Source organism: Atractosteus spatula, chromosome 11, assembly GCF_055471065.1.
Source record: "Atractosteus spatula isolate fAtrSpa1 chromosome 11, fAtrSpa1.hap1, whole genome shotgun sequence".
Classification (NCBI taxonomy): Eukaryota; Metazoa; Chordata; class Actinopteri; order Semionotiformes; family Lepisosteidae; genus Atractosteus; species Atractosteus spatula.
Window position 1 is genome coordinate 9,034,070 of NC_142716.1, and position 23,199 is coordinate 9,057,268.

At 34.0% G+C, this 23,199-nt stretch overlaps 1 protein-coding gene across 2 annotated transcripts in view; it reads left to right on the forward strand.

The window, feature by feature from the left end:
• The window catches only part of LOC148823476 (dihydropyrimidine dehydrogenase [NADP(+)]-like), a 196,243-nt gene that overhangs the window by 117,674 nt on the left and 55,370 nt on the right, over positions 1-23,199 (forward strand). For both annotated transcript variants that reach the window (XM_088927918.1, XM_088927919.1), the window contains 3 exons: positions 4,521-4,685; positions 11,507-11,575; positions 19,123-19,206. In XM_088927918.1, the coding sequence (XP_088784044.1) occupies positions 4,521-4,685; positions 11,507-11,575; positions 19,123-19,206 (318 nt within the window). The remainder of the gene's footprint in view (positions 1-4,520; positions 4,686-11,506; positions 11,576-19,122; positions 19,207-23,199) is intronic.

Genomic DNA, 23,199 nt, shown 5'->3' on the forward strand with positions numbered 1-23,199 from the left:
AGTTCTACTTCAGAGTAGTAAAACATTTGATGTAGAGTTAGCGCTAGCTTGTGGCAGAGTATTTGAGATTATCTCAATCCCTCTATATGTACTTGACCTTACCAGAAAGAGAAAAAAAGGGAAGCATCTGAGGAGATGAGAAGGAGCCACAATGCCACATCTCTTTAAATGTGACAAACATACTTTTTTAAAATGAGATGCATTTAAACTAACAATGAAATAAGCAGATTTATTCACTTAACATTCATAGCCACCAACCTCAGCCTCACAGGATAATGACAGTTGTAGTCAAGAAGATAATACTAGCTGAATGATTTTCTGTGTCAGCTTAAAAATAGTGGTTCTTCAGTGGAATTTGAAGTGTAGTGAAATTTAAATAAGGATTTGGTATGATAAGGTCTACGAAGCAACAACCGTGTAACCGTTGTATAATAATTACTTAAAATATGACTTTAAGTCAACAAATCAGAGGCTGACTCAGTATGTACTGTGCTATAATACACAAAATTTGATTGCTATTTATCTTCTCTGTCCTCTTTCAAAAGGTTATGTGCTGTATAGAAGGATTAAGGGTCTGTGCAGCCGTGATAAAACCCTGTTAGCTTAAAAACATACAAGTAGCTGTTACCAAATCTGAACATGCGTGAAACAGAATGCATAGAGCAAGATTGTTTTTTGACAGGTTACAGCATGTTATTGGACTGGGGGATAGTGTTATTTACTAACAGCTGGAAGTCCTTCATAGGCATTATGTTGAAAAGGATTTGAAAGGGCAGCTCCTATAGTACCAAGGCCACATAAAAAGCATGCTTCATTTCCTGTGTGAACATTTTAATCCACCTCCTGCTTTCCATGAAAATATTTGTAAATGTGCACAATAATGCTCCTATCCTTTTTATATGTGGTGCATGTCTAGGAAGGCAATTTCTACTGAATACAATTTATTTGTGTCACAAAATACAAGAAGCCCTTATCTTTTGCTACGGAGAGTGGCACCTGTGTTTTTATAGTAAGCCATTTCTGTCCCTTTGGGCAATTTCATGGTTTCCAGTTGTTTAATATTAAAACTCTTGTACAGAAATGTCCTGATAATAAATAATGCCAAGAGCTAAATGTTCCTGGGTCACAACTTCATTAAATACAGACTTGCATATTTGCCCTATAGCCCCTGGGATGCCTGTTTCAATTCACCATTGTCGTCTTACTGGAGGGTACCTCAAGTCTATTAAAAAGGGCTATGTCTCTTTTCACAATTCAGAATCATATTCCAAGAGCTATTCAGGAGACAGAAATGTCTAACTTATTTCAAGGCACCAGATTGACATATTTCGTGTGCCTGTTATGTAACATATCAAACAGACTTCTTAAGAAAAAAATATTTTAATTTTCTGCAATGGTACATAAGATTTCAAAATGTATATATTTAAAAATATGTTTTTTAGATTTCTTTAATTGTTTCGAATGTAAATAACTGTAAGTGGTGGAACATTCAATGAGATCTGTAACTGCTGGCAAGGCTATGCTGAATAAGGAGCAATTTCCAAGGTTGGAAACTGGGGTACAAAACTATCGAAAGAATGATGTGATACTGTATAGTGTTGTGGACAATGCCAAATGGACTCATTTATTCCTAATATGAATTTTTTAATTTAACTTTATTTTGAAGATTATTTTATCCAAAGTGGCTCAATTGTAATTCGTTACAATGATAACAAATAATAATCTGATGGACTGTTTACTGAGTGAATTATCTTTCTGAGCTTTGCTCCATACAGGATGTGAGCCCACAGCCTCTCATTTATGAATCCCAATCTGTAATCCCTGCTCCATGCTTAATACTATGTTTTCAGTTGTAGCATGTTTTCGGTGGACATTGCACAAGATGCTAATGTCAAATGTGAAAGCATTTTTCCAAAACATCTTTAAATGATAACCGGCACGTGGTTTATTAAGGGTTGAAAGGTGCAGTTCCTCTGTTTTACATGTGTAAAACATTTCCAGCAGGGCTAGAAATGGGCATTTTTATTAAAAGTACAAATATGTGCTAGTAGAGCTATCAAAAAGGATGCTAGCCAACGTGCAATTATGCTTGCATGCTCAATGAAGTTTCTAATGTACTAAGAACATGGTGAAAGCTTGATTTTTTTCAGTGACTGTATCTGTTAATATCTGCAACAAAAAGAAAATTCATAATTAAGGACCGGAATTGTGAGTTAACTGGAGATATGGAACAACAACAATGCTCTTTGGCTTTGGTATTAGGTATAGAACTTTTTAAGCCATTGCTGCATAATACATTAATATCCTCAAGAAGGAGTGGAATTATTAAATACTCCAGCAATTGCTCTGCAATGCTTTGCATGATTTACCACAAAATCCACAAAAATATTTGGTGTTGATGTTCTCTTTTCTCGGTTGTATTGACTGAATGTCAAGTCTTCACATTTAATATGGGTGTGTTTAACATCTACTTATAATCGAAGTCTGATTTTATACCAGTTAAATTCCAATGTACAGGTTATACCTTTGTACTTTAGTTTGCAACACCTTTTTTGTTTTGTCAGGAAATGTAAAAATGTAAAAGATACATATAAAAATTATGTAGTTTTTCTCAGCATACTGTGAAGCTTACATAACATTCTGTTATCTCTTAAATTTAACATCCCGTGAAACCTGATCTTTTACATGACTTTTTTACAGGATTATTTTAAATGCTTTGAAAATGCATTTCCCAGCAAGCCCTTATAATCAGAAAAGTGAGCTAACCACTTTTCATTTCTTATTGATAAACCACCAAACAATCCATGTTTCATGATGAAACCATGGTTACAATAAAATGTGCCTCCATTTTGTGTATTTATGTTATTAATTGCTCTTTTACCAAAGCTAACTTTTAAATATTCTGTGACATATTTTCTTTCATAATACTAGTACCTTTCTTCCCACTTAAATGATTTCTTAAAAGTGGAATAAAACTCTTGATATATTACCCTGTGGATACAAGAACATTCTTAAGACAGTTTAAACCTACTGTGGCATCGACTAAGAAGATAGCAGATGTGACAGTGACAGAAATGTGAAATCATAGAAAATTCACTTGGAGTGTGAAACCCTCCTTTATCCCTAGAACAGTAGCATTTGGCAGATTAAGGGATAAATAATCTTATATTGTGGCAATGGTATGCCTTATCAAATGTATGCAGATTAGGCCTAATTAGTGCTAATTAAGGTTTCTTGTCTAGCTAGTTGGAAAAATGTCCAAATGTTATGAAATCGAGTTAGTATGCTATTATCTTAATTGTTTTGTATGGGGTAGTTCTTAATTAAAATATGCAAATTGTTCTTAATTACTATATACTAATGGGCCATGGTTTTATCATATAAGAGAAGACCAAAAATGTCACTACATCTTTAGCATACATCTTTCTGAACAATTTAAACATGAAAAAAAATATTTCAAGTTGTCAGAGGAAGATTTAATTTATATAATGTATTAATATATGCTTTAATATTAAGGTGTAAAAAATGTTACCTTTAAAAATAACTAGGGATTAGAATGTATACCATTTTTTAACTTTTCTACTTCCTTTCCTGATGGGATCTGTTGCTTTCAAAATAATACCAATATTTAATATCAAAATATTATTGTTATGTCAGATAAAATGGACCTGAATGGCACAGGCAGGAAATGTATCCCTTGTAGGGTTACAGAAGTCTTTACTTTTACTGAAATCGCCTTTTTCCTTTCCCAGAACCATTATCAGGTTTGTAAAACATTAAGCTTTTTTGCTGGCTTCCATTTCCTAATGTGTTTGTACTATACTGTAGCTGTACATGGAAAAATCTTTGTAATTTAAACATCAAAAGAATGTAATTACTAGTGGATATTACCATGAACTGGCAGGATTTCTGACAAGGAAACATTTGCCAACAATTTCTGTTGTCTTTTTTTCACAAAATACAGACTGTTCCGCTGTTATAGAATAAGAGTTTTACCATTTTCGCAGGTGAACATCCTTCTCACCAATGTGGAAGACATATTTAAACTGAAACATTAATTCTCCACTTGTGCTTTCTTTATTTCATACAGTAATTTGCTTAATTAATTATTTTTCTCTTACTATATCATATTTTCCCTGGCTTATATATATATGAAAATAATGTTCCTTCAGATGTAATAAAATATGAACTTTGCTTAGCTTCATAGTTCCTAATAAAATAGTTATTGGGTTCATGTCATGTACAGTAAATAAAAATAGGATGATGATTTTCTCTTTATACTGTTTTATCAAACTACAATATATTAGTAATATTTGCCCAGTTAGAGGGTTTCATTACCTTGACAGAGAACTACACTTAATAACCAAGCAGTGGTATTTACATTTGAAGCTTTGTAGATAATAAGGTACAGTATATACTGTAATGAGATCTTTTTGAATTCAGAAGAAAGGAAAAGGAATCTGTAGCACATTGTTCAGCATATTGCAAAGACTAAAGTTTTTTTTCTTACTTTTTCACAGGACTTGGTCACCAATGTTTCTCCTAGAATTGTACGTGGAACTACCTCAGGCCATGTCTTTGGTCCTGGACAAGGCTCTTTCCTCAATATTGAGCTCATCAGTGAAAAGACAGCTGCATATTGGTGCCAGAGTATAACTGAACTGAAAACAGATTTCCCACATCATGTAAGTTTGCTTTCCTTCCACATTTGCCTGGTGCTGAGTATTGGTTATCAATTATTGGTTCTGTTTCTGAAGCAGAAATATTTAATTAAACGTGACCACTATAAAGATCAGCAATTGTTCAGAGTCATTAAAAATCTTGTTAATTTCAGTGTAAACTTTGATTAAAATAATTCAAATATAGATTTATCCCAAGTTATGCTGTTTGATCATGCTCATTAATACTGGCTAAATATTCATTAAGTTTATCATGTTCTTTTTATTTAAAAACGTATGATTATTGTTGCCCTAGAGATGGAAACAGTCAATCCTCAATTTTCAATCCAATAGTTAATAACATCATATCCTTTCCGGTAAAGATGAATATGTCAATGTTTAGAATCATTTTTACCTGATTACAATGCTGTCTAAGGCTTTCTTGAAGTACATTCTGTATAGGAACACATGATTCAAAAGTTTAAAACTAAACGAACATATAATTGTAACCTAAATAGGCCGCTTTTTCACTTCTGGAAATAGCTTTCCAGTTTTGTATTAATTGTTAATATACAGTACAGTATGATCTACTGGATTTAAACTTTGTAAACCTAAATAATTCTGGTTAGACAGTGAAAGCAATCAAAACCTTTTTTTTCTTAATAAATACATACTTATTACAATTTGTTTTGACAAATTGCAATTTTGGTTTTTGAAACAACTCAGTTGAAGGTGAGATTTCGTCTGACCTTGCTTTGCTCATAAAATAAGTTTTGTGCTGGATGCATTAGCTTTAAATGCATGCCTTTATCATGCCCTAGAGCATGGCTTTTACAATACATCTGAGCTATTGCTTTTATTGGTATTTTAAATTCTGTAGAGATTGTTTTTTTCTAGTTTTGTTACTTTTTTAAAAAAAAATAAAACATTTTGAAAACAGGATAACATGAGGAAGTATCAAAGGATTGCTTTTGCAAGGTCAGCATATTACACCTGAAAGGGCAGTTAAAACGAGCAGTAATGTTGTATTGTGTTTGCTAGCATTAGTGATGTGACAGTGTAGAAACATACTGCACTGCAGATCAAAGCTCTGGCTCTGTTGAAATCTTTATTACAATATTATGTACTTTACAACCTCTTTGCAGATCAAAGTTGAATGTGAACAAGGTGGTATGGTTTTAAAATAAATTACAGCCTAAGTGCTGTTTCTCAGATGTATTTAATTTAAACACAAAAGAGTTCAGTGCTTTTCCTCTGTTCACAATGCTGGTTACTGTTAGTCTATAGCGCAGGATGTTGTTTTGTGCCAGGAACGATTATTTCCATTATTACTTTTGTCAACACATGACAGACTCCAGGGTCACTGTGCCCTGTTATTCCACACACTTCATTTGCCTGAAGTGCAACATTCTTACAGCTTTGGAGAAAATAGGGCCAAGCTGATTTGAATGCATGCCACAAAAAAAGTGAAGGTCAGAGATTGCTTGTTAAAATTATTCATAAAAAAAACAACAACAAAAAAATAAAAAACAATTGTGAGGCTTATAGGTCATAGCTGTCAGCCATACTGCATTGATTGCATTTATCGTCTCAGAAAATTTTCTTATTACACCAGCACCAAAAGAATAGATTTATGGAGAGAAGGTGCATTGTCCCCAATTTTTAATATGTCCCTATCTGCTGAGATTGACAGTTTCCACAGCCGTGAATTTCCCTGGAGATGTGGTGTTACGGGTGTTGGTGGACGGCATCGCTTACTTCAATGTTCCATTATTAAATTGATAACAAGATAATTCCTGTGCTTCTCAGAGACATGACAGGATTTACAATTGTTAACTCCCTCACTGAATGGGATTTGATGTTCGGGGGTGGGCTCTAATAATCACAGCATATTTTTATTTCTCTCTGCACCACCAGAAAGAATCAAGTGCCAGAAATCTACATGGTAACAGCACAGTAGAATACAGTTAGAAACAACACTGAAACAAGTGATACTCTCTTACATGGGCAAGAGGCACATTCATTACAGAAAATGAATGTGCATGTGTGTATAAACTTAGAGTAGCTCCTGAATTCATTACTCATTCAGTGAATAATTTCCCCTCGCGTTCAGCAAAATTAAGTAGAATAAAAAACTTCCAATATTAAAAATTGAATTTAAAATGTATGAGAGCAATAAGGTCTGGTTGTGTTTATTTTAGAAGCAGAATCTCATGAATAATAGCACAAAAATAAATCAACCTATCAAGCAATGCATTGAAGTTTAATTTTTGATTAAAAGTGGTAGAAAAATACCTTTTTTTTCCTAAACAGTCCATGTTAAGTATTTGTGTGTAGTTGAAAATTTTTCCCCAGAAGGATTTAGTTATTAGATGTCAGGGGTGCTGAGCTCCTGTGGAGGGGGATTGTGGAGAGATAGAGTGTCTGCGGGTTTGCATTCCACTTGAGCTTTTAACTAGCTAATTGATCTAATTGTTGCTTTAAGTGGAGCAGTTTAACACATTTCCCAAGTTTTTAGGTACAGCAGATCTAAAGAGACCCATAAGACCTGCTGGAATGGACTCCTTGAGGACTGAAGTTGAGCACCACAGCTATACTGTATAATGTATGCATGTATATAAGTTACAATAGTAAACTCACATTTTCTTTAACATCCAATAATGATTGTATACATAGTTCATAATGTACATACATACATAGATAGATACAGTATAATTACATACAGCACTTACATTAGTATTTATTACATAATTAACAGATGTTAAAGGAGAAATTTAGTGCAAAACATGCCAAATATGCATTCTGAACATTGTTCATTGTACATTAGCTCATTGTTGTACACTCCCAAACAACTCTCTAATGCCACACTGGCAGTCTACAAATTCTTCACTGTGCAGCCTCCTGAGCCACACAAAAGCCACTTTATGTTATTACAAGAAAGAGAGGTGTTTGTGCTGATGTATTCTGATGCTTCACACCCATTGCACATACTGAAACATTGTGAAGCAACCAAAGCTTTGGGTTGTGAAGAAGACGGAGCAGAAGGAGGTGAATGTTCACTTAAAGTAGATTGTCTCCTTTGCACCATACTGAATATCCTTAGAAAGAGACTCTGTATGTAATCTTAAAGTGACAGGGCAAGGGTGAGAATAAACTAAGTCAGCACAATACATACGCATACGCATGCTGACGCAGCTGCCCACCTGAACCAATACATACATATACTGTACATTGAAATTGAATCTGTTCAAATCAGTACTGCCAGGACTACTTTGGGAGACTGTTGTTCTTCCTTATCACTGTATCCATTTTCATTTTATTTCATGCTACTCTGTATAGGTTTGCTTTCGATTGTATTGATATTTTTTTTCACTTTGGTTGTCCCTTAGGTATATTAGCCATCAAATTCGCATCCATCCATTTTCTAAGCACTTTATCCAGTCACAGAGTCACAGAGGAACTGGAGCCTATTCAGCAAAGAACGTGTGTAGGACAGACTACACCCTTCATAGAATGACTGTCCATTGCAGGGCACAGACAGCCACAGACACACAATCACACACACACTCACACCAGGGCCAATTTGTTTCTTAGAAGCAAATACCAGAAGTTTATCTTTGGACTGTTGGATGAAACCAAAGAACTGGAGGAAATCCATGCTTTCTTCACATGTTTGTGAGAACATGCAAACTCCACACAGATAGCACCACAGGAATTGAACCCAGGGCCCCAGTGCTGCGAGGTAGGAATGCCAACCAATGTGCCACCCTCAAATTCACATATGTAAATAAGAATTGTATGAATAAGAACTTTACAAAAATAACATTTTAGGGGGTTTTAATATTAATAATATTTTTGGTGCTCATATTGCCCGATATGGACACTGGAGGTGGCTTTTTTACATCCTCCATAAAACCACTTGAATGTTAATTAACATGGTGACCATGCCTTTCTGGCACATTTTTTAAAAAGTCACAGAAAATTATTGGCAACTGTCAAAGCAACCAATAACTGTGGCTGAAAAGCTGATCAACACATTTGTGTTCTCTCGAATTGACTACTGTTATGCTCTACTCGCTGGGGTATCTAAATCTACTCTGAACAAACTGCAGTATGTCCAGAATTCAGCAGCCAGAATCCTGACCAGGTCTAGTGCAAGTGTTCACATTACTCCTATCCTGGAGTCCTTGCACTGGCTTCCGGTCAAATTCCGCGTAGACTTTAAAATCCTCATGCTCACCTATAAGGCTCTGCATGGCTTGGCACCTCAGTACCTGTCTGAACTATTATAGCCCTACTCCCCACCTCGCAACCTTCGCTCTTCTAATTCTGCTCTCCTTACTGTCCCCCAAGCCCGTCTACATTGTGTGGGTGACAGGGCCTTCTCCTGTTATTCCCCCAAGCTCTGGAACTCTCTCCCCAAGGATATCAGAGAGTCACCTTCTCTAAACTCCTTCAAATCCAGACTCAAAACCCACTTCTTCAGAAAAGCCTTTACTTAACTGGTTTCATTCTTCACCCCTCTGATTTTCTTAGTACCACCATCCACGGTCTCCTCTTTATATTGTAATTGTGTTTTATCTTGTGTATTCTTCTTATTTATTGTTGTTGTCATCCTGTAAATCGCTTTGAGAAGCCACCTTTAAAGGCGCTATATAAAATAAAATGTATTATTATTATTATTATTATAAAAGTTAGTATGCAAATGCGTGGTCAAATCTGAGAACAGAGATGATAAGGTGTTCTGTGCTAATGGCTAATTCGTATGACAGAAAGGCAAAGAAACCTGGAAATCTCTGTTCAGGAACTGAATATTCTAGGAGAGAAGCTTGTAGAAAAGACAGCTAAATTATCAAAAAGCATAATAGAGAACAAATAAGTTTAGCATGATTGTTGCTAAGATGGTCACAGCTGGTCACCTTAACATTTTTAGAAAAAATGTGTGAAATCTTTATTAATACTAAGGCTTCACAATTATTCTTGTTTGTTGTAGGGACTTAGAAAATTACAGCTGTCTTCATACTTTGTTTTTGTCATGCTGTTCAAAAGTATAGTAGTGGTTAATAACACACATTACAGTATTGTTTAATCCAGTTTAGCAAGCATGAGAGCAGCATAATTTCACAAAGCTTTACTCTATGTTTATCTGTTCACGTCCTGACAAAGATAAGAAGTTGCTTGGTTTCTTATGTTGAAGTGCTTGTGTTGTGTCCTGATCAGAAAGTGACAAATGGTCATATTTCAGTTCAATGGTACCTGCTGAAAAAAAAAAGACATGCAAGAATTAATAAACCTGTTTTTCCAGATAACAACTTTAACTATGTCAGGTGAGTTGTACCTGCCTTACCAGGTTTATCAGAAATTAATTTATACATCAGAAACTAAAGACTGCTTCCATATTTCACTGCAATACTTCATTGTATGGTAAGTTAATGTACAACTGCACCCAAATACATTAAATTAAGTGTGATTGAATAGTATTACGTCAGACACCTACATGTTATATAAATGTGGAATAAAAACAAAAAATTCCAATTGCCAAGCCTGTGTTATTACCGTAAGGAACTGAGTAATCAGTATTTTGAGTGCTGGTAAAAGCAATTTACTGTCATCAGATTTTTCATGAATCCCTTTTGATGTGTGCAAATGAAGTAAAAGAGGTATTGTGATGATATTGCTTTCCATCACGGCACCACAACTACAGTACTAGGCCAGTGAACCCAATTTTTCAATAGGAAAAAGGCACAAACAATGGTGTCAGCCTTTTCCACCATTGTGCAACAGACAGTAAGTTTTATGCACAGCCTCCATAGCTAGAGTACTAACTCAATCCTTCACCAAGGAGAAAAGGGCTTGAACTAACCAAATTTGGATATGCTGTTAGCCAGTTACATTTTTTTGTTGAGTACAAACTTGGCATTTCTTCTGGGGAATATGTATGTCCTGCATGTCTAATATTTCCTTTTTCTTTTTTGCTGGTTGTTGGTATGCTCTAAGCAGTGCTTATTTTGCGTATTTTTATGAGAAGTACTATAGACATAAAGGTTCACAGGTCTGTAAACCTTTGCAGCAGAATCCAGTACATGTTTGCAAGGGGAACTATAGTTGGATAAGGTCATTTAAATATCGGAGGTACATTATTATAACAATTGAAAATTCGCTGTCCTTCAGGGTAGAAAATGTTCACATTGTTTGCTATTCATTTCTACCTCGACTGCATTGAATCAATATTTATAATTTATTAGAAAGTGCTGTGGGTGTAGAGGATGAACCAATCCAGGCTTTACAGAGTTGTGAAGTAAGTTGTAAAATCAAACACCAGCCTGCTTGGTAATTTCCGGCTTTCCAACCAGAGACATTTTGTATCCTTTGTGAATTACACTTATGGTATATATATATTGAAGTCTATTCATTCTTGTGATTACTTAAAACCAAAGCAATAAGAAGAAGAAGGTTCTATATTTTCTTTTTTATGGCAAGATTATTGAGTGTCTAGAGGAGAAAAATGAAAATAGTCCTACCTAATCCAGTGATACCACAAAAGGGCTCTTAACTAATACCATCACTTTGATGTTTTTATTGTTTTAATAATGCTTGCACACCAGTGGATTTGTCTTGATCCTGTAAATTATAAATATTGATTTTGTGACTTTGAGTGAGGAAGGATGAGACTGGGCTTTTTAAAGACTAGATAATGGCTTTCAGATCCATTTTCGAATGTGTTGAAACGAGCTGAATTGTAAACGTTTTTCACCATAAAATCGACTCTATTGTTTAATTCCGTAAGGTGTGATAGACCGAAACAAATCAGTCATTGTTATTTACCTTCCCATTTTCTCCTTTTTCAGATTCTTATCGCCAGTATTATGTGCAGTTATAACAAGTCTGACTGGATGGAACTCTCTAAAATGGCAGAGGTTAGTGATTTTTCTCATTTGTTTTTTGGAACCTGAATATTTCAGATGTTTATTCTGTTCTTCATAATCTTAAAAGCAGTACCACTATAAGTAATAACACAACACCAGTACCAGCAGTAATACCAATAGTACAGGTAGCAATATATTAGTAATGTGTATATTTATTAAGTCATGAAAATAGCTAATGAACTATGAGGGGAAAATTGTACCATTAATGTTGTTAATTGGCATTTGGAAAATAAATTGTCCTTTCAAGTCTTTATCTACTGGTTGATATTGTTTTAACTAAAAATCAAAATTGTATTTAATTGTAATTAAAAATTAGATTTTAACACCAAATTGTTCTACAGTTATTCTATAAAATAAATGTATGACCTACTATATGCATATTTTTATTTTTCGATAAAATACAGTTTGCTTATGTTGTGTTCGTCCTTGTATTTGTGGTATTTTAGTGTGGTGTTCCCTGGTGAAAGAGTAGATTAGTGGTTAAGATTTTAGATGCTCTTATGAAGATTATGGGTTTGCCCCATCTCCACACACCACTGTTGTACAGTAATGGATTAATGTCTCAGTTGGGAGAATTTGGCACTCTACATCATGCTGCAGAAACTGAGATAAACTCCAGCCTGGTGACCAACTGAAGTTCGACTTTACTTTACATCTTTACACATACTGTATACACTGTATATACATATGAACCAGAAGTATTGAAACATATATTCCATAAGGGGCAGTGAGTGGGCTTATTCAACTTTCAGCAGAAAAGATGGACAGAACTCCATGTTCTCACAGTTGTATGCCTCACTAGTGAAACCATTTAAAATAAATTTAGTCATTAACACAACAAAACCCCAGGATATTTTTGCAATATAAATACTACCAATTATGTTTCACAATGTGAAGATTTTTTCTTGTGCAAACACATTCAGGACACATTGTCTTTCAGTATGAGTGGAGAAAATTCCCAGTGGACACTTTGTGAAAAGAGAGGACACAAGAAAAGAAAATAAGAAATGTAAAAAAAACATAGATACGAATCAAAGAGAAATGTTTTGATTTAATGTTAGAGACTAGAGGTAAAGTAAGCTAAACCTTCAGTTTTTTTATTGATATTCTTTTGCAGGTACTTTTTGAAAAGTTGTTGCTGTTGGTGATGTCACAAGCCAAGATGTCAGCACATCTGTGGTGTAACGTCAGCACATTAAATTAAATTTCAGATGGCATATGCTTACACTGTTCTCCTGGGAGAAATACCACCTGTTGTTTCATGCAAATATAAATGCATTGTTCTAGTACATATTGAACATATTGGAATCCTGGCAGAAATATTACAAAATGCAAGGGTTAAATGGACCTTTCAGTTAAAAAAGATATCTTTTACAATACTGACTAGATATTGATAACTAACAATATAGTTTGCCAAATAAGTCTCGTTTCAGGTGTCAACGTTTTTTATGTCTGTATACATAGTGTTCTAAGATTTTTGTTTTAGCAGTGACATTAATTTAAAGTGTATTTCCTAAAAAATGCTAAGCTTTAGAATAATAAATAATGTGTGACTTAGGCCTATTATAAAATGCTAAGCTCTAGTTAAAGTGTAAGTGCTAGTTAAAGTGTAATTATTACTCCTTAAAAGTTTTAATCCTGGATTTTGACTGCATAACATAGTTAAATGTTTCTGGTGTTTGGTTCTCAGGGCACTGCCAAGTTCATGAAAGCAGGAGACAGATGCAACTGTGGGAGTAAACTGGTGGGGAGGGAGGGTTTTGGGGCGAGTCGACTGTGAGCCGTTTGTTCACCTCAGATCTTCCCATCTGTGAACACTGAAAGCTCTAATTCCAGTTCTTTCCTGTTTACTTTGTTAGTCTAAGGGGCACGAATTAATGGAACTTCTCCAGTGCTGTATGCCTTAGACATTTACAATGCAATACCCACTGGCCCTTAGTAATAACTCATGGTTAATCATTTTGTTTAGGAAAAATACCACTGTAAGGATTCTATTCAATGAAGCATTCCCATAATAAACTCCATAATAAACTCCATAATAAAACTTATGTACAGAAATGTTGCCTGCCATTCTGTAACATGTAAAAACTTCCAATTTCAAATAAAAAAGGCACATTATTCTCATTAAATTATCAGAAAGTCACAATACTAAAAACTCTGCTTAAAGATCTAAGGAAAAACAAATATTTCCATTTTTCTCTCACACTGTGTCCTGTATGCATGGTTTGTTTGCTGATAAAACAAACATCCATAGTGTTTAAAAATCTTAATATCATACAAATGTAGTTGCATACACTATGCATTTTAAACAGTTAAATATATGGGGATCCACGGATGCTCGTAATTGTATTAATTTCACAGTGTCTTGCTGCTTAGTCTTGTATTTTAATGAAATTAATGCATCAGTATCACCTAAAATTAAATACAAATAATAGTCATTTGCAGTATGGGTTAATACAGTACATTAATAGAAGAATGTACTTAAAATGTTTTAAACCACAATCTTCTCATTTCAGACGAGTGCCTTGTGATTTTCATACACTTCATCTTCCCCTTCAAACTGTCTGTGACCATGGAGTTTATCATGTTACCCTTTTATCCAAAAAAGCACAGGTTTTCATCATTACAAGCCTCCTATCACAAGAACTGGAATCAGGTCTTTGCTGTTGGGTGTATGTGATTCAGGTGTTTAAAACTACATTCACACCTTCAGTCACGATTTTGTTTTAGATCATTACATGAGCATTATGGGATTTATGCATAGGTGCATAATCCATGAAGAAGGAGCATACGTTTTATTAGTGTTCCTACAGTATACTGTGTCTGTGAGAAGACTTGCTTCTTTTTTTCACTCGTGGAATCATACTTGTGCACATGGAACCATACTTGTTTTATTAACAAGTTTTGTCAGTGTCTGTGTTCAAGCATTCAATACAAATTAGCTCATTCCACAGGCCTTGTCTTAGTGTATCTTCTGTCATCTGACCACCTTATTGATTTTAATCAGGACTTTGAAATTACTGTTCTTCTGTTACTATGCTGCAATATAGCATTTTGGGAGAACTGTTGCACTGTTGTAGTTCATTCATTGTACTACAGTAAATTTATCATGCTGCTACAGTAAGTTCATTTAGCAGATTTTAATTGCAATGCCTATTTCATGCTGTGACATTCAGTGTAGTTTTTTTTTCTTTGGTGAGCTCAAGCCAGCCCTAATCATACATGGTTTATCTGATTTATGGACATAAAGTAGATTTATATTTTATATGAATCTTCCAAATATGTTGAGGAAATATCAGACAGTAAAACTTTGAACAGTCTGAGAGAGAGTAAGCCAACATATTGAATCTTTGCCCTCCTATCAGTGGTATGATCCCTCTGTGACTGTGTTACTTGTCTTTCTTGCATCTATAGCTTTCTGTTTAACTACCTTTGTAGGGAAGATGAAATAAATCCCTGTTACCATGGAAACTCAGTCTTCAAGAAGAGTAAACCATTCACTCATTCTTTGAAATCTATGAGGCAACACTTAGCACATTTCTTTGCCTAAGGAGAGTACTCAAAAGTTTTTGTATAGAATTGAAATTGTCTTAGTGAGGAGTAAAAAATATCTTCTCTGTCTTAAACAAAATATTTTTACTTGTCTTTTTTTGGATTCCTGTGTATTGAATATTGCATCATACCTTTGTGTTTAAATTGAGCTTAAGTTGTCTGTTTTTGTATTGCTGTATATTATGGTTTTGCACATTTATCTGCAGCAGAGCACATCTACTGTATAATCTGACTGTTCTGCCAGATTAATAATTGTGGGAAACTCTTTTAAGTGCTTTCATAGGTTTTATTTTTTTAAATGCATTAATAAAGAAGACATGATTCAGCACATTGCTCATGCAATAGTTTGTGTGACATACAGTTTACTGTAGAAGATTAAACTGATGCTTCAGAAATTGTAATTGACAAAAGGATCTTTGTTTGACTTGATTTTTTTGTATTGTTAGAAAGGGTTGTAGTTATGTTGCCTCTTGTAGAGAAAGGGCAGGAAAATATTACTGGAAAAGCATGCTGCAGAATATAACAGGGTAATGCAGAGGTATTTAAAGACATTTCAATAAATGCCTAAATCATAATGTTTATTCTCAATCTTTTACAAGGTTACAAGGTGATCTGCTCTTTTGTGCTGGGACTAATTATAAAGCATGGTGGTCATTTTGAATCAATTGAATTTTGTTGTAAACAATTCTACAGTAGCTCATAGCTTGTTAAAGTTAAATGAGAGAATGTTTAAAATATGTTCAGTTGTGAATGCTAAAAAGGAGAGATCAATTGATGACAATAATTTGCTGGAAAATAGAGGCATTTTGCTACTTTAGGAAGGTAATTTAAAAATGTACAGATCAATACTTTATGCTGATTCTTCCTTTTATACAGTACGTAGATGCATTTCTGTAAGAAGTCTAAGAGTCAACCTTTTCTGAATGAAGACATGAATTAAATTTTATTGCATTTTGGGGAAGCACAGTAACTTACACCACGAATAGATATAACTCTTAAGAGCATTCTCAAGTGGGTCTAAAGGTTATGACACATTTGCTTCTTTTCATGATTGATTTTTCCTTAGTAGACGTGCATGCAGAAATTACAATTCAATGAAGCATTTCAGTCCACATTACCATATTCATGAAGGGAGTCTTGAATAATTACTAAATCCTAGTGATATGATACCTTTAAAATGTTGTGCATACATTCAACATGTTTATTCCTTCATTCCTTCAACCAAGACTCCTTATTCATAAGGAAAAAAAAACATTTGTTAAAATGTGCACAATAGAAATGAGACTTGTCCATTTGTGCTCGTAAGGTATTGCAAGTTGTTGAAAATGACCTTGCAACCTGTATTTGAAAAGACACAGCAGTTGCATTTATATTTATTTTCAGTTTACTTCAGCTAAAAGGGAGAGGGGAGAAAACAGAAAGTAATCAACCTATTATTAACATAAATGAAAGCAGTCTGTGTCAAAACATTCAGAAATGTAAAAGAAAGTTCTTTGTGCATGTTCATAATGTCTGTACCTACTGTAGGGACAGAATTTGAAGGTCTCAGATTAGGAGTAAATATAATTTTTCACAGTATTATTTTAGCCACAGTGGTTGTTGGTGTGAGCGAATCTTTGTCATTAGCTAGTTGTTACCAGGGCTGAGTACACCAACAGGATCGAGCAGATATAAATAACCAAGGTTTCCTCGTTTCCTGGGGCACTGATACCACATAGAAAATGCCGCATTAATTAACTGTAGATATAAACCTGGGACTGTATAAAAAAAACAATATTGGTGATTCCAAAATTTAAAAACCTGAAATACGGTAATTAAAAACAGAGATATTTCCTTTGAAGTCAGATTTCAAGGAGTCATTGAAAAGACCACAGTAGAGTACAGTTCCTACTTCACTGCCATTAATTCATTCATTCCAAAGGGATACTTTTTTTTAATTAAATGGGTATCAAAACAATTCGAAGTGTTAAAACACAAATAAATCATTTCATCACTTTGTTGAGAAAGATTTTAGGGGAGTAGTAAAACACTGTCAAAAGTAATGCCAGACTTGATGTGTATTCATTTTGTAAGCCTCCAGCCCTTTTGTAGGATAAGTCAAGTGCTTTCTCAGTGTGCACTTCTTTTTTTGCAGCTACATATTTTTATGGACCATTTCCTCATGGAAAATCAATACACCATACAATGCATATATAAATATTAATGTAGTGCCAGGCCTGTATTCTTTCTATGTTTATGATCAACTTCATAAAGCACACATTTAAAATTCATATAATACAAGTATCACATCATCCATCATTTATCCAAGTGTATGTGCATATGTTTACATGTGTATGATATATGTTAACATTATATCTAAAATATATGTCTGCTTTGATGGGATTAGGAATATGGTGGTTTGTAACAGCAGCAGTGAGCTCTTACTCTGAGTTTACCCTTTTGCTCCAGGGGAAGAAAAAAAAACTTCCTTTTAAATGCAAGAGCAGGAGCTGAAGCTATATCTGTGACTGTTGCAACACACTTTGCTTCACAGCACAGGACTTGTTTCCCCTTTCTTCCTTTATTCGTAAACTAAGCTGACAATAATAACTAACGGGTTTTGCCTTGCAAAGTATACCAAAGCTTCTTATTGTGATCCATAATGATAGCACTCAGTTTTATTTCTCTGCTTCTTTTGTGACATCTAAGGAAATACTCTTAACTTAAAGGGCTTAGTGGAGAGGGGTGAAATTAAACATTATTGATAATTAGCTTTGCGATCTTTCTGCATTGTGTCCATTTTGTACCTATATTCGCCTAATTGACCATGAAATCTTGTGCGGAATCCATGCTTGACATGAGCTCTACCACTCTTAAAGCTGACTATGATAAATGGCTTTATCATGCCACTTGCTCCTCTGCTCTTTGTAAGGCTAAAATGCTTATTATTCTTTTCCTCTCTAATGGCTGTCAGTTTGAGGAAAATCATAAATCTGTGGCTGGACTAACTCTGGCAGGTTTGTAGAGCTTTTGTAATTGTTTAAATCCCTCTTCTGATGCATTTTAAAGCCCTTTCGGAAATGTAATTGCCTGTCAAATGCCTTTCCAGCTCAAACACTTTAGACTCCTCACTCTATCATTATATATAGCATCTTTTTAAACACAGAGTCAATAAATTATTTCCCCCATTCGCTAATTTTAACTTCTTTTTTAGCTGTTATTCTTTGAGACTGATTATCAAATATTATACCGCTCACAGATAGAAACCCCTCTGCTTTTTAAACCATGTTGATATGTTGCTATTAGTTCTAGTAACAGCCTTTGAGAATTGTATTTTTTTGTATTTGCAGAGTATAAATTTTAGAAGATGTAAATGTCTCATTAATTTCATAATGATTTGCTGTGAATTTGTCAGTAGTTGCATCTGAAAATCCATACATTTTAAATAATCCAAATGGAATCATTTCTACCTTCAGCTCTGTGAATATTTTATTGTCATAATTTAGAAATTTTCAAATCTGAAATCTTTTTGTCCATACCTTTGAATACTTGTTTTTTTAAATAAAAGTGTCCAGTTTTACTGGGAAAAACAAACAGTATCAAAGATATTTCATCAACATCTGCTGTGGTCGCTAATGAAGCAGCTTTTAAATAAAGCAGCAGTATAAATATTCTTAATACTGCATTGGAATACATTTCTATCTAGAATTTAATAGACCCCAAATAAATCTTCCATAAGCTTAATTCTGTTTTTTTTCTTTTAATTTTGTTATGATGATTGGTGAAGACTTTGCTGAGAAAGTGCTTTCAGCCAGCAGTATTCTATGATGTGTTATTAAAAATACCTGTCTCGAAGTGTCTTGAGAATATGAATGTCTGCAGAATGGCTCAACTCCTGTGGTACACAAAACTAGCAAAAATAACCCACAGGCCAAACTTTGAGATAAATCCTGCTGCATTTTAACCAAAAAATAATTTTACAGTTTTGTATTTTCCATATTTAACAGGCTTCTGGAGCAGATGCCCTGGAGTTAAACTTATCTTGTCCACATGGTATGGGAGAGAGGGGCATGGGTCTGGCCTGTGGGCAGGTAAGACCTTAACTTAAATCTCTATCACGTCTCATCAGAAATACAGCACCATTGCGTTGATATGTTCCATACCTCACAGGCACAAATAAACTAGCCACACAGTTTCAGCTTTGTATTGTTAAATATTTTATGCTATAAAAAATAAAAGGGGTGTGTGAGAACATTTATATCAATGTTAAAGACAAACAGAGAAGCTTACAAGCATGTTCATAAGCAAATATGAATTAACAGCTTTCTACTCCAGTGAAGCACTTATTTTTACTGTCTGAATAATTCACTTCATTCCATAGCTTTAACATCCCATTACAACAAAGTATTTAACAGGATTTAATAATCCATAAATAATCCTCTTTGCGGTTTGCAAACACTGTCTTACAAATCAAACATTTTGTGTTCTGAAAATTAAAAGCCGCACTTGTGTGGCTTCTAAAAGAATCTGTTCTTGGAATCTTCCCCTGTTGTGTGAATGTAGGCAAAGTAAAAGGGGATGTTTGAAGTAGCATTTGGAAATGCATGTACTTGTGCAGTTTTGTGGAAAATCTAGTTAACAATTTGTGAGATTAATTAGAAAGGGAATGAGTGTAAAAGCATTACTGAGATAAATTAATGCAAACTTTTTTTTTCTTAACTTCCAAAGTGACAAATTGTTAAATAAAATCATTTAGGCAAAGTAGTGGTGTTGAATCACTGCAAATTATATTGCTGTTTAAACTGAAAAATACAATTGAATAACAAAATATTATCACTTTACTTAATGAATAAGTAATAGCATTGTCTTTTATGTTTTAACTGATGTACACAATACAGTATATAGTGTAAAGCTTAAAATGCATAAACTACAGCATGGTAATAACAACAGAATACTGTACCTCAGCTTTAGTGCAATTACTAAGGTGGTAGCTGAAGGAAGGTTAAAAAGGCATTCTTTCCAGAGAGAAAGAGCAGTTGATTGTGGTAAAACTTTACAAAGCTCACTTCAGTATACTGCCATAAATAAACCAAATACGGAGTAAAATTATGGTGGCTGTTAAGAGCAAAGACACAGTGCAGCGTAATAACGAGTCTTAAAGGCTTTATCTAGCTTGAGGTGGCAAAGAAAAGCATGATTTTCTCTCTTACTATTCTGACTATTTATTATAGTCCAGGGACTAAAAATTGTTTCCTTCTAAACAGGAGACAAAGCTATTTTCTTTCTGCAGTGCTCATAAATTACCAGTGTTATATCCTTTGCTTTAAATTTTCTCCTGTAAGACATAAACCTAATCAAAGCCTCATGCCTGCAGGCAGGTAACCTCTGTGTGAACTAAAGGGAAGCAATATCATTTAATCACACCATTTGCCACTTTTTCTCAACAGCAGCAGCAAACATTTTTGTTTTCATGGAAACAAGTGAAAAAATTCTTTAATGGCTTGTAAATTCTCTCTCTATATATATCACTTTAAAGGTATACATTTAATTAAAATTGTCATTTTGTTATGGAAAATGAATTAATTTGTGTTCCAGAGATGAAACTAATTATTTCCTTAATCAATGTATTGGAAAACCTAAATATAACTATTCATGTATACAGTAGGAGTTCAATCATATTGATTCCAGTAATGTGAATAAAGCAACACTCTCTAAAGTTAAAGTTTCTAATTTGATTTGATTTTTTTTGTTTTTCATGAATTATGCTCCGGAAACCACAGCTCTGACAGTCACAATATTCTAATTATTTAACAATTGCTAAAAGACATGGATTTGACTTGGGAATCTAATGCTATTTTTTTTCATTTTTGTGTAATAAAAGGCATTTACTGTAACTTCAAGATTTTGTTTGTTTAGTTCTGCTAAAATGGATGAAATGGTTGAACAACTAAAACATTTTATTAAAATTAAAATTAAACATTTTTAAATTATTTTTAAAGCAGATTATATGATTTATTTTTTAACTTGGAGACCTTTTTTCAGTCTCAGGTATAAGTAGACTTGGTGGTTACATGATTTTGTTTAATCTTTATCTTTAAAGTAAAAAGGAATTTCACATTTGCCCACTCAAACCATTTTAATATTTAAAGTCAAATTCTGTCACCACTACAGCTGCTTGCCTTATATTTTGAAACATGTCTCACTTTGTAAACCAAAAAAATTGAAATGATCTCATAATATTATTGTGAAGTATTTATTTTCAAATTCTAGCCTGTTGTTAGGCTTTTCCATCATTATATCTCAGTGTTACTGCTTTACCTTGATGCTGTGATTTATGTTACTTACTGTTGTGCCATGAAAGGGCCAGTGTTGAGGATGTCTTGGAGACAGCTGGAAACCTTTCAACTCAGGTATCCCCCAGACTCCTTGTCTATATCTCGACGGCCTTAACTTGTACTGCTGTCCAAGCTACTAATGCTGACTCCCAGGCTTCAGAGGCCTCTGTAACTGTCCAGGGTTCTGATCCTTTGAAAACTTTAACAAGTCATGTCTCCACCAATGACAGTAGGCTTAAAATCTTAGCACTGTGATTCAACCCATTCCTTACATTTGTACATAAATTCCCATTGTGGATATCTTCTCATTGCACTGTTCTTTTTCTTTCTGTACTGTTCCATCAGAGAGCTTTAGCACCAGAGCCTTGAGACCACTATTAAATCTTTTGTGTCTGTGCTCAGAAAGCTGTTTTTTGTTGTGACTGTATTTAACTGGTGTTAGATGTATTCCATACATATATATGTATGCAGAGATTCAGAGCCCTGCCTGTGAACTTTAAAGCCTATCATTTTTTTTAATTCACAAATGCTATATCACAAAGTCCACAATATGGAACCAAAGATGATTAGTCCGATAGTTATTTGGGAATAACACTATTACGGAACAGAAGCATTTTATAGTGGTTAGTGCTCTATTCTAAACAGCAAGTCCTACAAGACCTGTCTAGTTATTCATTATTCAGAGCCCATCTTTCAGTTTTCTAAAAAAAATAAAATGATGGGTTCTCTCAGTTTGATCACTAACAAAAGAAAGGCAAGAAGAGTTCATTTATAGTTGCCGTTGCCGTTTAGGAAAAAAAAAGCTAGCAAACTGTTGTACTGTTTAAATTAAAACAGTTACTCTTTCTCAGGTCTTGTGAGGTGTGATATTTACCATCAAATATTTTTAATAAAGTGAATGCAAGGGCTGTGAGGGAGTTATAATATTACATCTCCATTTTCTGGCATATGAATGGGTGTTTAAAGATTACATTCAACACTTCAGTCTTGCTTAACTATGTTTAAATCTGGAATACATCATGGAAAATTGCAATGAGTAACATTTGCTGTAAGTGTGTGCATTATATCTCAGAAAATCCATAGAATTAATTTTATAGTCTCCAATGAAGTAACCTTTCTTGTCCTTCTCAATACTTTTAGAATATATTTGCCACTTCTCTTACGAAAAAAATATAATTTTCCACCATTGCAATGTATGTGGCTCCAGTACTGCGCAACTTTCAACTCTTATTTGTCAATAAATGTCTTTGAAAACTACCATCAAACCACTTTATCTTTAATGCACAAAGAAACACTGAAGTCTTTTTTTTCAAAGCAGTTATTTTTACAAATCAATTTTAGTTTATGTTTTTAAAGTAGAGTGTTTAAATCAAGGTGACCTTTACCCTGTATTTCACTGTAACTGACCTCAAAGCTCTGCTACTGTATGTGTATAGGCCTTGTAAATCTTACTTCTTTATCCACAGAGTGCCAGAACTATTGCTCAGGGGGATATATATATGCCAACAATTATTGGATATTTCAGGAAAGAAGCACATTTACCAAGAAAGACAACAGAAAAACGAGAGAGAGTGGTAGAGTGATGCAGTATTTCAAACGTATACTTCAGCAATGAGACATTGCACAATTTAGACCTACATGTAATTCTTAGAATACATAAAGGTCATTAAAAGACAAACACAGCAGTACCGATGTCAAAATAAGTACAGTATGTTATAATAAGGTTGATTTTAAAGATCAATCCTTACA